This window comes from Plectropomus leopardus, chromosome 16 (genome assembly GCF_026936395.1).
Source record: "Plectropomus leopardus strain MGB_pleo_1.0 chromosome 16, ASM2693639v1, whole genome shotgun sequence".
In the NCBI taxonomy this organism is placed as follows: domain Eukaryota; kingdom Metazoa; phylum Chordata; class Actinopteri; order Perciformes; family Serranidae; genus Plectropomus; species Plectropomus leopardus.
In genome coordinates this window covers 21,341,669-21,359,435 of record NC_142191.1, presented here as the reverse complement: position 1 = coordinate 21,359,435, position 17,767 = coordinate 21,341,669, and the positions used below count along the sequence as shown (strand labels likewise).

Here is a 17,767-nt window from a genome sequence, read left to right as displayed (position 1 = left end):
CCGTACTGTTTTATCCCCAGACTCTTACAGCATCATCTTCAGCATTGCTTTAGCATGTTGAAACTCTGTTAAGCTGGTTATAGGAAGCTCCAGATTACCTTTTCTATACACTGCAGAGCTTGTGTGAGGCTCTCAGTCAATTTGTAATTGCTCAAGATTCTTTGAAAAAGATACATCTTACACTGTCTCCAGAAATATGAAGTAGGTTCCAATCTGGTTTCCGCACTTAATTTTGAACTGTTTGGCAAACCTGGAACCAAAAAAATGCTGTTTTTTCTTGACATGAACTGTGAACTGAGACGACATCAGGAGCATGCAGTGGTTTAAAAACAAATATCTGTAATGATGGAACAAAAGATCTCAGCATCTTTTGTTCATAATCATCTGTCTTACTAATGATAATAATTATAATACATTGGATTTATATAGCGCCTTTCACAAAGTCAAGGTTGCTTTTTGTTGTGCATTGTGCATCACCCTCCGATGATGAGGCATACATCATTACAGTGGTTACACTCAAAACTGGTGTAAACATGGGATGGTTACCTCGATATCACTAAGGTTCAAAGAATTCTGAAAGGAACCCATTGAAGAACCACAGCTTATTTGGACGAGAAGGGACATGTCAGGGGCCACACAGTTCAGCCTGACGTCTCTATACTCCTCATGCTATCCACAACCTGCTGTCTCAACCCCTGGATCTGCTCACTATAAAAGCGGCATATACCACCCACCTAAACCTTTAACCTGCTTCTCTTAGCATTGTTAGAATGACCTCCTTGCCTATATCAAATCTCTTGCTTGAAAGCAAAAACTTTACAATAGAAATACTAACTGATTCTTCTGGTTTTACATTCAATCTCAGCCCACTCTTTTGCCATGCCCAGTCAAACCATGCTGTGTCAATTTGCGTTTCCATTACAAGTTTTTAACATGCAAAGTTGTGCTGTATCGCACCCTAGAAGGACCCTCACCAGAGTGAGCCCCAAGCAGGCCCAACCATCCAAAAACTAACTGCGAAATTGTAGTAGTGCATGAATTCTGAATGATCTTTTACATTCTGTTTGTCTTTGTGTCTCAGTGCTCTACAGGCTGATCCAGACCTCACCTCCTCCTACCTGGACCAGAAACAGTGGGCCCGCCGCAGGGTGGAGGAGCTGCAGCACAGAGCTGCTCAGCTCCCTACGTTATTTCCCTGGCCCGGATCCTCTGAGCGCAGACAAACCTGTCTTCTGGCCTGTCAGCTGCAGGATGAGGCTAAAGCCCTGCAGTTAACTCTTACCAGCCTGGCTGAGCAGAGGACGGAGCTGGCTGAACAAACCAGTGACACCATCTGGAAAGATCCTTCCTCGGCTGAACTGGAGAATCACTGCTCCTCACTGATGGAGGAGGTGAAGGTGTGTGTGGGTGGGGGATTGAGTAGTGCAAAGTGAGGGGCGCAAACCCTCAGTTAGGGCACATCCTATCACGCAGGAGGAAGCATTGGAGTTGCGGCTGGTTCGGTTCATCGATGGTTCTTTAGTTTCTTATAGCTCGCCATCACGGTTCCTTCTTGCAAAAAAAACCCCCAAAAAAACAACCTGTTACAAACAGATGAAGTCAGCTTTAACATATATGGCTCTGTATGAAATTATCAGCTATGCATAATATATAAACAGTTACAATAATTCCATTAAGAAATCTGATGAACAGTTGAAAGAATGTGCCAAAAGTTAACAGTTGACACAGTTAGCCAAAAGTCAGGGTTCGATTTTAATAATTAGGTCAAATTAAGCTGAAACTTACTAACTAGAACAGTACCGCTAAAAGTGGTGTTACAGCTGAACATCCTCAGCACCAGAATCAGCTTAATGTTAATATTTTGCTGTCCTTCAGCCTTTTACAGAACAACCCATGAAGAAATATGATTTTTTTAGGTTATAAAATGGCAAAAAAAACAGGTACAGGATTTGATAAGAACTATAATGATAATCATCATCAGATACAAACTTTATAAGACCTAAATGTCAAAACATCATCCATAATTGTCACAAATGGCAGGAATGTAAACCACATTAGAATAAATTGCAATGCGTTGTCTCGTGTGGCAGGTTACACATTTATTTCCTTTTCAGATTTCAATCCACAGCCTACTACCTAAAAATATTCCAACAATATTCACCTCATGCTGTGTCAATATTCACTTAGATATCAATTTAAATAAACACATTTGGAACATCAGGGCAGGTGGAGTCAATGAAGTGATACTTGGATTCATCTGATAACGACTTAGGATCCACTGACGTAGTATAATCACAACAAGTCTATAAAATGATATATAAGCCCTCTAACTGTGTTTTGGTTTGCATGAAATGTCCACAGGGTGTGTGTTCCCGCCTCGAGGAAGGTGTGTATAATGAGGAAAATTTTGGCCAGTTACTGCAGGACTGCCGCTGTAAATTGACATCCCTGCAGGAAAGGATGTCAGCCTGTCAAGCTCAGAAAGAAAGCTCAGCTGGATTGGTCACTGATGTAGCCACTCTGGAGGTGAGGTTCATTAAATAGACTGACCTGATGAGCCACATGATGTTACATTTTTAATTTCACATTCCTCCTGCATGAAAATCATGTAAATGGCATTTTTATGAAACAGATGGAGAATTTCCCAACATAAAGCCACCTATGTTGTATTTCTGTTCATAAGTACTTATTTATCGGTGGCTTTTTCCACTTTTCAGGCATTACTACAAGAAGTGACTGACATAGAGAAAGACCTCTTACAGATTGGAACACTCAAAGACTCAATCGCAGCCAGTTCAATAGCCGAGGCCCAGGCCAGCCTCTCTCAGCAAGTGAGCAACCTCCAAAACCACAAGAGGGCACTAGACAGTAGCATCAGAGAATATCTGGCCCTGCTCACAGAAAACGGGAACCAGAGAGTTCAACGAGTGAAAGACGAGGTCTTCAGTGTACAAACAGCTCTCAAAGACCTGGCTGCAAATCTGTGTAGGGACCTTGAGGTGCTGCCTGAAACCTGCCAGCTCAAACAGCAGTGGTATACATTGCAGGTATAGCTGAAAAAGCCATTAATATGTTGCTTCATCCCTAAATAACAGTGTTTAATAAGTTTATGGCGCAATATAGAAGCACCAAAGAGGCATTTGTCTCTCTTTCAGGACTGTGATACCAGGCTGACAGAGTTGGCTGCAAGAGTTAAAGACCTGCAGAAGACCAAAGATCCGAGCATCACACAAGAACAGCTTCCTTCAGATGTCACTCTGTCTATTGAGGCAGTTACTAAAGACATGGACAGGTACTTTACCTTATTATCTTAATAGGGAAAACCAGATTTCGATACACATTCATGTCGACTTCTATGAAAACTTTTCGTTATTCCAGGGTCCACCTGCATTGAGGTATATGGACACACATCAAGCTCAAATCAAATATTTTTTTTGCCACAGATCTGGAAGAAAATAAAAAGTTCAAGGTTTGAGGGTCTGTGCCAGGATTGTTGAAGGAATGGGATGTAACAAAAGTAATTTACAGTGTTATCAGTTTAAAAAAAAAAGGGTTTGGACAAAAAGCTGTATGTATTTGAACTCATTCAATTTGACCAAACTTGTTTTTTGTTTTTCTCTTCCTTGTGTTCTCACTGTAGCGTCATGTCCGTTTTTCTACGAAAGAAGCGTGAGTGTGCCCAAAATACTGCTAACAGGGTGAGACAGGCTATTAGCCAGATGCAGAAGTGGAGCCAAACAGTACAAGCTGAACCGTCATCACACAACCAGGTAAAACACACCAATGTGTGCTTTCCTTTCAGCCTATTTATTATAAAACACAGGGAGTAACAAATGTGTACATTTATGTGACAGGGCTTTTATAAAACATCAGGCAATACATTTCTTTTTTCTGCTGTTATTACAAGTTTACACAGTTATATTACGCAGATTTGCAGTAAAGTTAAAAAAGTAAGTGAAACAAACACATAAATGACATCAAAAACTCTTTCATTCAATTTTATTTAAAGGATAAGGCTGACTTATTTTCCTTTTTTCCCACTTTTTATTGTCAGAAAAGACAATAAAAAGTTCAAACCCAACAAAGGGTTTGTCATCTCCTGATACTTTCAGACATCCTTAGCCCACTTATTCTCCCTAACAAAGCAAATTTGTTAAAAACAGGTCACAAATATGTTTCTAAAAAGGGGTCAGTCGTTTCCTTTTATAGGTGGTAATTTTTCACAAACATTGCTCATAGAAATAAAAGGTACATTTGTTGGGGTCCTTTGATGAAATGTGTTAATTAAAAATGTAACATATGGCCAGCACAATCCTTAATTCCCTTTACACAAAATAAATCACCTCAACAAACTTACGTTCTATAAACATATGAAGGTAAGCTTGTTTCTCAAAATGATCACTTTTATGTTTTGCAAGAATTTAGCCAAGAGAGTTTTTAAAACAGTGAGTCTTTGGAACAGTTCTGAATAATATCCAAAGAGAAATAATAAGAAACATGAAACCAGCCCCTGATGCCGTTGTCTGATGTCTTGAATTTGTTGAAGATAAGTTCAAGTTGGTAGTTGCCATGAATGCAAAAAGAAAGAATTCCCGGTCGTCAAATCCCATCTGGGGCTGCACTCTTTTATAACACCAAGACTATAACCTTTAGTTGCATCTTGTTTAGGATGAAAACCTGTGATTTCTTTATCTAGCAGGACTTTAATGTCTTTTGTGGAGCTGTTCTTAGACTGCCACTGGTCCAATCCCATTATATTCTTAAATAAAACTGACATAAACATACCCTTTCCCCTGTCTGGTACATGGTGAACATAATGGTTAGTCCTCACTGAGTGGATGTGGCTAATTCTGTCAAAGGTTTGCTCTTTGGCATTAGTAAAGAACATAAACATGTTGTGACTCATTTTTTCCATCAGCTTTACCTGCTGCTGCTGCTGCTGCTGCTGCTGCTGCTGCTGCTGCTGCTGCTGCCGCCAAAAACTCTGAAAGTTCCAACTGTGCTGTTTCTGTTTTGCCAGTCTTCTCCATTATGGTCTTACTTTGTTTATGTACAATGATTATACTGATGTCTGTGAAATAGTATAACAACCATTTATTAACATAAAAAACACAAACTTATGTATCATTTCCACTTGTATATCTAACCATTGCATCAGCTAGATATGAGCGTCGATCTTGAAGAAAATACCTCAGCTGTCTGATTGATCGGCATGACATTTTTTAAAGACATTCATGGTGCCCAGAGGATAAATCCTTATGACTTTGTTGATCCCTTAATTTTTCGTCATTATTCAGCAGGTCAAATATTCACATATCCTGTCACATATTTCAAAATCAACTGGAAGAATTAGAGTTGGTTATGAACCTAGCACTTTTAAGGGTACCAATTTAATTCACATCAGTCAGCCAACTACCGTTTGTCATTAAATTAATAAGTGCCAAACTTTGGTACCTTAGAGCTTACCTGGATGAGAACAGTAGGTTTAAACAGAAGGCGGAAGCATCACAAAGGGCCCTGAAGTCAAAAAGTTGCCTACAGAGCTCATTTTCCAGCTTCCAGGCTTTGGGGCACTTCGCAGAAGAGACATCAGAGCTTCTCAGAGCCGCCAGACTCAAAAAGGAGGCAGGTGTGCTGCAAAGTTTGCCAAAGCAGGGAAGCCGGCTGAGGAGCTCTGTCAGTTTCCCAGTGAGCCAAAACTATTGCTGCAGCAGCTATAGTTTTAGTCTGTCTGGTCTATTTTCACCTCTGTAATATTTTAAAAATAGCCTAATAATACTGCTATTTGTGATTTGTGTTTTTTAAATCACACACTTATTCTACATATTTGTAGAATTCTACATATTTGTAGAATAAGTGGAAAAAAAAATAAAGGGGAAAAGATCTCTTGGTGTTGATTTTGTATATCTGTTTGTGCTCTTAAAGGCAGCTCTGAATGAGGGTTTGAGGCTTCAACAAGCTCTTCGTGAAGTGCTGTCTGAACGAGGTTTTCTTCTTAACTGTCTGGGGAAAAAAGCAACAAAGAAACTGGTGAAAAGTGCTTCAGATGCTCTCAATAAAAGCACACCTGCAATTGAGACCTTATCGAAATGCCTGGTGAGTTTCCCCTCTTAACAGAACTGTACCATCCTATGTTATAATGATAATTATACAAGGATTTTAATGTTTTTGTTTAATATGATAGGTTGAAACGGACAGTCAAGGTCGCTGTGCAGAGGAGTTGGACAAAGGTTTTCCATACAGAGTTGTTGAAGAAACTTGTAGAAGTCATGAACCATATTTGGCTTCACCTGATGAAACTACAACCATGTGTCCTCCTGCTTCTTCCTCCGCAATAAACAACAAAGAAAACTCTCCAAGTGATCATAATACTGACAAACCTAACACCAAAGACCCCTTGAAAACATCCAAAGAAGGTGGCCATAATGCGTTCTCATGTGCAGAGAAAGATGAAATCGCTACACTTAACACAGATAGCAGTACTTTAAGCAGTGGGCACAAGACACTTTCTAGTAATTATTTAATGTCAGACTCACTTGCTACTTTAAACAAGAGTTTAATAGCTCAGGAAGAGAACACTGAACCATTACAGGAAGACACTACCTCGACCCAGGACTTTTTAACTAAACCAAACAAAACCAAAGAAATCAATCCAGCACACTGTGTCTCACACTTGGTTGGATCCACAGCAGTAAAGCAAGACACTGTCCCTCTTTCTGCTCCTGAAAATGTGTCTGAGCATCTAGCAGCACAATGTGATACACTGAAGGCAGTAACAGATGGTCATGAAGAGAAACGCTCTGAGGACATCAGTGTTACCCCAAAGAAAGTGTTAACAATAGTGCTGGATATGGAGCCACAGGACATGCAAAAAAATATTGATCCAGATGCGCTCATATATTCCCAGGCAGCAGAGCTTTGTGATACAAATCTCACAAAAGTTTCAGCTATTCCCGAGAACAATCCTGGACTCTTAATCGGCCCTGAACCAGACTCGAAAAGCCATCATCCAGACACACCGTTGGAGACATTTAAGGCACTTGCTGATGTTCCAGAAAATGAGAAATACTGTGAGGACACCAGTGTAAGCCCAAAGAAAGTATTTACAGTAGTTCTGGACATGGAGCCACAGGACATGCAAAAAAATGTTGATCCAGATGCACTTATCTGTTCTCAGGCAGTAGAGCAATATGATGTAAAGCTCACAGAAGTTTCAGCTACTTGTGAGAAGAACTCTGGATGCGTAAGCAGCCCTGAGCCAGACTTGAAAAGTGTTCATCCAGCAGCACAATCAGAGACATTTAAGGCACTTGATGGTGTTTCAGAAAAGGAGATATACCGTGAGGATATTGGCCCCAAAAAAGTGTATACAGTATTGTTGGACATAGAGCCGCCTGAGTTCCTCCCACAGGACAATGTCGGAGCCAGCAGTCCAGATGTACTCAGCTGTTCGCACGGGGCTGAGCTTACAGAAGTTTCAAGTGTTCCTGAAAAGAAATCTGGACTTCTTACAACATCAGTGAGTCCAGAATCAGATAAAACAGACTTGAAAAACGATGATTTAAAGAGCTGTGCATTCAGTGAGTCTCAAGAGACAGACTCACTGCCAGAAACCCCCCTGGCATTAGTAAGTACAGAATTGGAGGTTAATTCCACAAGTGCCAAATTATCATGCAAGGAAAAACTTGAAAGCCATGAATCAATGGCCAATGAGGTGTCAAATTCCTCCAGATCATCTGGCACTGCTGCTAAATTTAAGCTCACCAGTGCACACGCAGCAGAAACAACATTTCTGGTTGTCAAACAAGAGGAGGCGACAGATTTCTGTCACGCTGAAGAGCAAACAATGAGCTCAGTCTTGTGCACTGTGGAGGGAGATGCCTTAACTGCAACACAAATACCTGCTGGGGACAGTAAACAGGTTATTGTTGCTGACACTGCAAAGATCACAGGAACAGGACAGCTGGAGGAGGCAGAGGGAGGAACAACAGCAAAACAAGCAAGTGTAAGCCCAGAATCCAAACTTTTCAAAGTGCGAAAAAGACGAGACAAAGCTGCGCCGCTGTTTGAAGAGAGTGAATGGAAGATTCCCGCTTCACCGGAGGACACAGAGGTGACACAGAAACAGGTAGGTGTCAAAAATAATATTTTTCTTTTTTGAATTATCATCCTTCTTTTTCCTCTCCTTCTCCTTTTCCGCTTTGATATTCTTATTTTTTCTTGTCTTTCTACTCCAGACTCTTCTTCTTCTCGTTTTCCTCTTCTTTGTCTTTAATATTTCTTCTCCTCTTCTTCTTCTTCTGTCTTTTTTCTTCTCCATCTCCTCTTTCTTCATCTTCTCTCCTTCTAGGTCTTCTTCTTCTTCTTCTTTGTGTGTGTGTGTGTGGGTGTGGGTGTGGGTGTTCGTGCAGTCATGTGAGTCTGTGTGTGTGTGTGTATGTGCATGAGTAGAGGTTGGTTTTTATGAAATTGATTGGAGAGGCACTTTTTCTGTTCTTCTTTCTTCTTATTCCCTTATTTTTTCTTACAGTACATTTGTTTAATCATCCTTCTTTTCACCTGCCCATCATTGGCCTCATTGGTCTCTTTTAATGTAGAGGTTTCCAACCTTTTTGAATCATGAAGCCCTTAAAATAAAGTAATGTCTTTTTTTGCCCTTCATCACCTGTTATGACCATATGTCTATTACTAATAAACAGTTAAATAAAAAAGTGATTTTACACTTGTTCCTAGGCCTAAAGAGTTCAAATTATGCAGCAAATATCAATCACAACCAAAGTCTAGACAATAGGAAGAAATGTTTCCAATTACTCATTCAGTGACCCCTCAAATTTCCTTTCCTTCCTAAACAAACAGGGTCTTCTTTGACATTTATAAACTACTCTTCTTTCTTTATACCTTCATGTTTGAGAGGGTTTGTTCAATGAACCTTTGGTATTTCTGACATTTTGTGAGTGTTATTTTATTCTAAATCCAATCCTAAATTTAGCTCAATCTTATTTGCTTTTTGTATATTTCTTCTCCCACCATTTGGCATTTCAGTGTCCTACTTTTGCCAAAGTCCAGTCATAGCGTTGTATCATCCACCTTTTTGTGGAACGTTGTTCGGCCAGTGAAAAGAAATGTATTTATACAGTTACATCAAAACGACATATGGCTGCTCTTGTCCTAATCACTAAGGCCACTAGAGGTTGCTGCCCAGAAATTAATATAAATACATAAATATAGGTAGTATTAAGCTGCTTGCATAGACAGCCTACGGTATATGGCTGTGTTTTTGTATGAGGGCGGGCTGTATTTTTCTAATGACAGATGGAAGATATCCATGTTGAATGTTGCCTTGTGTATTCCACAAAATGAATCAAAAATTGCACAAAACAAAATGATTCTACAACAGTGTGCAACAAAACACAAAATTGCAGGATGAACAGTGATAACAAGCCTCACACATACAAAAAACATTAGCCCCCTGAGTCATGCGAAGGAAGATCTGACAAAAAAAAATCAATCCTGGAAAATGATACCAATAGAAATTATTTTCCAGGGCAGCCTACATTACTAAGACTGATAAGAAATGAGGCATGAAAGCAAAAATATAGTTGATCTACAGACATCTAGCCTGCAATGACATATAGAAAAACAAAGGAAGTAAAAGGTGTTTAATACCAGTTTAAAAAAAAAATGAGCCAGTGGCCTAAAAGAGAGTAAAGACATACACATTAATCGTTAATACTTAGTTTTTGTCTCCAGCAAATTTGCTAACTTTCAGTATCTGCAGAAAGTACAGTACGTTACCAGCACCTCATCCCCTTTTCTTTGGTGTGAAGGGACCACTTAAATCTAGACTTTATGTTGGCAATGTTTGCACTGCTCTTCAGTCATCAGATGGGTTTTGAGAAGTGCCAGCAACAGTACTTAAAGGAACTGAAACATTTCTCACTAGGATAACCTGTCATTATTGGGATTGATAACAGTACGCCTTCTCACTGTTAACAGCTGACATTAGCTTCTAAGGATGAATAGCTGAGAGTCCTAAAATGTGCCAAAATATGTTTTATTAAAGAAACTGCAAATTATGCAGCCTTATTTGACAACTCAGAAATATTAGACGGAGTTGCAATGAGGAAGTCAAGAAATTGTGTGTATAAACGACAGCTGCTTGTTTAGAGTGATCATAATTCAGAGGACAGTTACAATAAATATATAAATAAAATAAAAAAATACACCAGATATCTGAGGTCACTTATTCCAATTTATTTAGTTTATTTTCCAATTCTTATTTCATTTAAAACACTTAACATTTTCACTATTGAAATTACATCAGTACATCAGTACACAGAAACAGAAACTTTCACACGTGTTGCAGTATACCCAGCTTGTGTAAAAGTATTCAGATATATGACAGATTTTACTTCAACAGTGCAATAAGGAATGTTTCTTTCATACTGTCGGTTAAAGTGCAGTAAGCTTCTTGAAAGAAATAGTTATTTCATTCATCATCCTCCACTTATAATTCTTATATTGGTGATATGTAATGTTGGCACTACTTTTGAGAAAGAAATATTTGACTCAAACTGTTGAGGATAATCTTCTCTGTTCCATTTCCTCAAAGCCAATCAGAAACCTGCTGTGCATTTTCAAATCCTCCTCTCGCTCTACCTGCACCCTGCTCCAGGACACACCTCGGTCATGCCCAAAGTATTTCACAAGGCACCTCCCCTGTTTGTAATCCAGTAACCTAGCAGTTCATGTCATGTTTTGGTGTTTGCCCTGTCTAACCAAGTTATAACAGATCACTTAATTTTTTCGAGAAGCACGGGAGGAAGCACATATATAGATGAATAGAGTCCTTCTCCCTGGGGGCAAACTGCTCCCCAGTCAGGCACATTCTTGTGTTAACTGCACTGACTCGCCGGGCCACCAGCAACATAGTAATATATACCACTGTGAAGCAGGGAAAGAACAGGAAGCTCTGTTATTATCTGTGGACAAACACGGGAGAGAGGGAGGCTTCAATGTGACACCACCCCTGTCGTCTGTGTGTACGTAGCGTCAGATCCAAGAAAGCATGGAGACTGAGAGGACGGCGCCAGGTATGGCAGCTGATCTGCAGGTCGGGGAGGCGACAGGTGGATCGCCAGAGTCCTGCAAACACATGTCCACCATGCAGGATGTTTTGTCTGAGATCCAGAGCTTGGTGGAAAGAAGCAACATAATAAATGTAAGTATCAGCTGATTTTAATAAATAGAAAAACAGCTTGCTTGCACCTATTTGAATTAGTTCTACTGTTACAAAATGTGTTGCTCTGACTGCTGACCAAATGTTTAATTCTAAGCTGACTGGAGTTAAAGTAAAAAACATGTTATCTAGTCAATGTTTGTTGCAATGATGTGTTTCTTGTGGTTGCACTCAGTATGTTTAACCCTTTGAATCCTGGATCGACATCACTTTCTCGTGCTGCATTCAGACCCCTAAACAAGTGTTTGAACCTTTGAACCCTGGTTTGCTTTCTTTTGAAAACATGGGGCAAAAAGCAATTAACAACTTGGCAAGAAACATTCTGCAAATTGCTAGAAATTAATAGCTCAGAAAAACTTCTTTTAAAAGAGAGGGAAAAATGTCCAAAAACTACATTTATAATTATAATAATTATATATTTTAGATAAATATTATTACCTTTATGCACTTTTATTTTAGGTAATTTCCTCCTTTTTTGTCTTGCTTTGTTTTTGGTTATTTACTTTTTCATTTTTTCTTTGGTGTGGGGGTTGATTTCATAGGTAATTTTCTTGACTAGCTCACTATGTTATTCCCATGTTTTCTAAAGAAATGAAGCCAGTTGGCTCAGGTTTCAAAGGGTTAATGAACATAATCTTCATTTAAGCATTTGAGATTTATCATTTTCGAACATAACTGCACAGCTCAAAGTGGTCAGAGAGGGCAAGAAGTCTTATCTGTTGATAAGTCAATAGATAAGAGCAATGGTGTTTTGATGGATGTTTGTATTCATTCCCATGATTAGGCTGACAGGAAGGACCACAGGACGGACCCATGAGACACAATGATTTCCTGCAGGGTCATTAGTGGGTCTAATTGCTCAGAGTATACAGTCTGTGACTTCTGGTGCCACAGTTTGACTCTTTTTAAAAAAATTTTGATGCCAAAAGTGATATTGTTTAATTTTGGACAGACTATTCATCATGCAGACATGTATAACTGTAAAAAAAAAGAAAAAAGAAAAGATCTAAAGCAAACAAATGCGTGCAACTTTTTCTGTATCTGCTCATATCTGGTGCCTCTGAGGACCATTTTTTAAACAAGTCCTTTTTAAGAAGGCAATCGGGTTTAAGGTTGTATGCAGGAACACAGAAAACTGTTATCTTATAACCTTGTTTGCTTTTCTTGTTCGCACCCATTTCAGATGTTAAAAGGGTGCGATTAAAATTAAGAAAAACGGTCAACTGCTCAAATTTGAGGAACTACAACAAAGGATTGATTGGTATTGTTGCTTACAAGGTAAACATGTGGAAAATAGTTGGTGATTGATGTTCTGTTGATTGACAAATAGATAAATCAACCAATTGTTTTATCTTTAATGACAGTAAGATTAAAAAATATGGCCCTTTAATACAGTGATAAGGGCACTCCAAACATACTAGTCGGCGTAGTAGGACCCTTCTAATCCATATTATTGGCATTAAGGATAGATCCACAAGTCAGTCAACAGAAAATTAATCTGCACCTACTTTGGTAATCAATTATTCATTTACTTTTCAAGCAATAATACCATACATTGCCATACATGCCTGAAGCTTCTTCAGTGGCTCAGGTTCGAGTCCAGCCCTTTGCTGCTTGTCACCCCCTCTCTCTCCCACCTTTCCTGTCTCTCTTCAACTGTCCTATGAATAAAGGAAAAATGCCCTAAAAAATATTCTTCAAACAAACAAAAAAACATACATTCCCTTGCTCCAGCTTCTCAAAAATGAGTATTTGACTGTTTTTCTTTATTCTTTGTGATAGTAAATAGATTTTGGGCCGTTGGTCAAACAAACAAGCAGATTAACTGACACACAGTGCTGTTCCAAGCTTCTTGTGTCATAATGGTTGTCGTGCTTTTTTTCATAGCGGACACCACACATTGATTTGAACTGGTACCTGAAGTCCTCTCCTGGTGAACCAGAGATTCGTTTGATACGAACTGTCCAAAAAGTTCTGGCATGTCGCTATCGACCAGCACAACTCGATGTCACAGCAATGGCCGAACAACTGCAGGAGGCAGAGGTATGATGCTCCTTTGTTTACCGTTTTCCTTCTTTATGACAAATACACATGGCAGAGAACTTCATTTTGGGGTATTTGGTTTTTTTAAGTGAAATAAAACGAGCGTAAAATGTAAACTTGTATCTATGTCTGTTCTTTCTGCCGTAGGACTACAGGCGCTGTGTTCAGGAGCAAGTGGCTTCTATGGAAAGCCTGAACAGTGCCAGTATTTGTGACCCAGATGCCTTGAAAAGAATTGAAGGGCAGTGGAGTGCTGCACTGTTGGATGCCTCTGCCACAGTGCAGGTCAAAGCAGCACAGCTGGATCATATCAAACAGTATCACAAACAGATGAAGATCACCAGAGCTTTCATGGAGGTTGTAGCAGCTGAGAAAGACAAAATGAACTTGTGAGTAATTCTTTGGTTTAAAAGTGAGCTTTTTATGAACAATATATTCTGCCAATTTTTACGCATCTTTGTATCAAAACAATGTGGGTAGTGTGTGCAGACTTCTTGTTAACTTGCCTCCCTCTAACCAGTGCCTAGATAGCCCTTCTCCCTCAAGAGCAAAACCCTTCCAAATGAAATATTTTACAACATTTGGAGGACTTTTTCCAGCTCGCGGGCTGTTGCTCCAACTACAAGCTGTACTCCTGCATTTTCTGCCTGGACAAAAAGTGTGCCCCTTCCTTTCTCTTAAACTCAGACTGAAATCCAATCAAACGGTAAAACTAGGCAGTGCTGATCCAATATAAATAAGATTATGTTACTGCACTGCCGTTTTCTCGCCTAAAATGTTTCAAGACACATATTTGAATGTTGTGTTTAGCTGTAAAAGTGAGAGTTTGTGAATTGGAGTTGGGCATCATACTGCATCCTGCAAAGTGAAAACAGAGATCAAAAAGTGAAACTAAACAGCGCTGATCAAATATAAACCAAGACTCTGTTACTGCCTTGATTATTTCTGGCCTCAAATGTTTTCAGAAACATATGTTAGCATATTGTTTACTGTAATACAAGATCACCGTCCACCATTGTTTCACTTGGTCCAAATGACATTAGCCTCCAGGGAGCATCTGGTAAGGTAACTACAACTTCTGGTAGTTGTAGGGTTTATCCTCTTGAGCAAAATGTTAACTTAAAAGTATTTGTTTGGGTACCTGATACACAACATGCTCATGTTGTTTTGTTGTGTTGTTTTGTTTGTTTGTTTTTTTTTTTTCAGAAATACATTGGGAAGCAGTGCCCTTCAAGCTGACAAACTTCACGCCCTGCTGCAAACCATGGTGCAGAAAAAAGACATGATAGAGGGGCTCCTCCATTTAAGTGGCCAGTTGTCGGTCCACTTGAGCAACGCTGAGAGTTCAGGTGCTCTTCTTGCCCAGCTTGGAGATGTCCAAGAGGAATGGCGGCTTTTAGAAGGAAGTATCAAACGAGCTCTTCAGCACGCCTCAAACTCTAACTCTCAGTCTTTGCTCCTAATAAAAGAGGCTGAATTGCTTAAAGCCAAGCTCGAAGCTCTTCAGACATCCAACTTTCAAAGCCATGATGGCAAAAGCGCTTTAGAATTTGTTTGTCTGACTACAGACCTAAAGCTGTACAACCAGCTTTATCTGCACTTACAGTCCCAGTCTGATGCTCTTGTGCATTTCTCTCTTGGTCAGAAAGAGAAGGATGAGATCAAACGTAACCTTCAGGAACTTGAGTCCTTGTTAAATGTCATTAAGAGCCAGCTTGACACTTCCACCCACAGCTGTGGCGGCACTTCTTCAACTAAGATCAACAAGCAATTACAAGACCTGATCACATGGGCCAAGCAGGCGGAAAACCACATCTCTATTGGGGAAAAGTTAGCTCTTTTCCCAGAGGAAGCACGTATTCAGATTGCTGAGATGAAGAAATTTCAGACCGATATTTGGTTCAGAAGATCCAAGATGCACAAAGAAATTGAGCAGATGAAAGATGTAGCCTCTGATATGGAAAAGGAGGAAAGTGACCAAGTGTTGAAGACGGTAGAAGACCTGTATGAAGCCATTGCGGACAGCTTGGATCATGTTCTTGACACCATGAAGAAAAATCTGCAGCAGAGGGAGAAACTGTTATGCCAGCTTGCAAGCATGGATGCATGGCTAGCAGAAACACATGCTGAAAGAGATCCCTGCACCCATGTTGACAATGTTTCCAAAGCCAACATTAAAAAGCTGCGGAGTGAGATGGAAAGTCACAAATCAGCCACAGTTGAGATAGAGAGCCAGCTGAAACTGGTGAAAGCAATGGAAGAAAGTTGCAGGGGAATAGCTGCAGGGTTGAGTCCAGGAGAGAGCCGCTACCTTGTCAACAGACTGTCAGGTCTTTGGACAGAATTAGATGGATTGTTAGCTCATGAGAAAGCAGCCAGCTGGGAATTAGAGGAGTTGATTCATGAGCGAAACTCTTCAGATGAGGAGTTATCGACCATCCAGGCTAGCTTAAAGCAAATCTCCTCTGGTTTGGAGCAGCAAAGATTCCCTTTAAAACAGGAAATCCTCTTAACAATATCACATTTGAAGCACATGCTAATGGAGCATCAGTGTCAAGTACAAGAGCTTCAGCACTGCCATGAGGCCAAGCGAAGCTCCCTGCTGTGCACCATTGGAGAACTGCAAGACCAGTGCAAAGCCATCAGTATTAATACCACTGAGCAAGACAAATATCTGCACCTGAGGAGCCAAATGGAGGATTCTAGGGACATCGCCAAAGAGCAAATCCATCGTGCCAAAGATAAAACAGTCAGCGTGGTGGAAAGGTTCAGACTATGCCAAACACTCTTGGTTGAACTCCCGTTGGTGAAGACGCAGTGTCAAGAAGCGGCAGACCAACTGGAAGCCATAGCTCAGGAGCTGTACCCATCTGAGCTTAACTCAGAGAGGCAGAGGATCCACCGCACTGTGGAAACTTTAGTCTCCTGGGAGCATTCTGTCACAGATGATATCAAGAGGCTTGAGGCCAAGCTTCTGCTATCTCTGTGTTTTTCCTCTGAGCTTCCTGACTTAAAAGAGCTTTTCCGAAAAGCAGGAGTGGAGTTGGAGGGAGCTGAACCAGTAAATCCAGATGAAAAAGCCATAGATGTTGCGCTAAGAAGAAATTGGGTTATTTGGAGAAATATGGAGTCTGGAATGAGGGTGTTGAAAGGTCTAGCGCGCAAAGAAAAAGTAAACCTGAAGAAATACAAGGACCTGTTTTCTCTTAGGGATGCAACCATGCAAGAGTGCCATTTACGAATGGTAAGCCTAAATGTTGTGGAATAATCCAGCCTGTTTTTGAGAACTTTTAATGTTTCAGTCTATACTTTTGTGGGTTGTTTCTCTGAACTAAGCTTGATCATGTAACATGTATCCAACAGGAGAGTTTATGCCAAGCGAGAGAATCCCTGAAAGATTACCAGTGGGCTGCTCGGGGAGCAATCGGCTTCCTTCATAATGCTGAAGCCACCTTTTTATCCGCTCCTGGGGGGTTTCTGGATTGCACTGAGGAACAAAGACAGACTCAGCAGGCTCTAGAAGCTCTTGAAGATGGATTTCAAGCTCATATCAGCCACCTTGTGGATCTGGTGCCACAGCAACCCTGCCTGTCCCGCCCAAAGACTGAGCAGCTCCACATCAGCATCCTCAGTCAGTTGTTGGTTGGAAGAGCCATACTGGAGGCCCAGGCCCAGCTCAGGCTGGAGTCCTTGCAGAGGTACTGGCTGTTCTCACCTCATTGAAGTGCTCTGGTATGGCTTTTCTTGTGATTATTTCTCTGGGTTTTAGGTTTTGGTTTTTTTTTTTAAAAAAAAACAACATATTTCTTGCAGGTGTGAAATAAGTCAGCAAAGCCACATGAAGTGCCATGAAGACATACGTCAACATCTTTCAGGACTTGAAGCCAAGCTTTCAGAATGTGCTGCAGGACCAGTGCTGTCGTTTGACAAATGTGTTATCCAACAAAAAGGAGCCAAGGCAGGTTTGATGGAGCATGCATTTGTCTAAAATATAAGATTTTTTATTGATGTTTTTAACAGAAACATCAGAACAAAACACTCCAGTAAAGACAAAGGGAGAGAAAAAGTGCCTTCACTATACCAATTATATGAGAATCTATTAATTCATTATAGCAGGTAATATTGGATCTTCTTGAACCCTGCACAGTATAGATTTTGTCTATATACTACTGATTAGCTATTAGGAATCGTAACAGCATGGGTCTATGGATGCCTCTCTGGTCCGGACTAAAATATCTCAACAACTTTAGATTTCCATGTGATTTTTTACAAATGTTCATGAGAACCAAAGGAAGAATCATACAGACTGTGGTGATATCCTGAATTTTTCTATCTCACCACAAGCAGGCTGGGGGGCTGGTAGGATGGATGGATAGCATGCTGATTTAGTAATTTAAGCACCTCTGTGTCTAAGTAGCAATATAATAATAGTAGGAATATCAACTTTACTGTCATCACAGGAATTTATTGAATTTTTTTGTAGAT

At 40.1% G+C, this 17,767-nt stretch overlaps 1 protein-coding gene across 2 annotated transcripts in view; it reads left to right on the top strand.

Annotated features, from left to right (window-relative positions):
* Positions 1-17,767, top strand: part of syne2a (spectrin repeat containing, nuclear envelope 2a) — a 113,415-nt gene that overhangs the window by 36,289 nt on the left and 59,359 nt on the right. For both annotated transcript variants that reach the window (XM_088089049.1, XM_088089048.1), the window contains 13 exons: positions 1,082-1,397; positions 2,362-2,526; positions 2,718-3,047; positions 3,156-3,292; positions 3,641-3,770; positions 5,926-6,096; positions 6,185-8,128; positions 11,051-11,221; positions 13,127-13,282; positions 13,430-13,671; positions 14,489-16,526; positions 16,646-16,980; positions 17,096-17,240. In XM_088089049.1, coding sequence (XP_087945175.1) covers positions 1,082-1,397; positions 2,362-2,526; positions 2,718-3,047; positions 3,156-3,292; positions 3,641-3,770; positions 5,926-6,096; positions 6,185-8,128; positions 11,051-11,221; positions 13,127-13,282; positions 13,430-13,671; positions 14,489-16,526; positions 16,646-16,980; positions 17,096-17,240 — 6,280 coding nt within the window. The remainder of the gene's footprint in view (positions 1-1,081; positions 1,398-2,361; positions 2,527-2,717; positions 3,048-3,155; positions 3,293-3,640; positions 3,771-5,925; positions 6,097-6,184; positions 8,129-11,050; positions 11,222-13,126; positions 13,283-13,429; positions 13,672-14,488; positions 16,527-16,645; positions 16,981-17,095; positions 17,241-17,767) is intronic.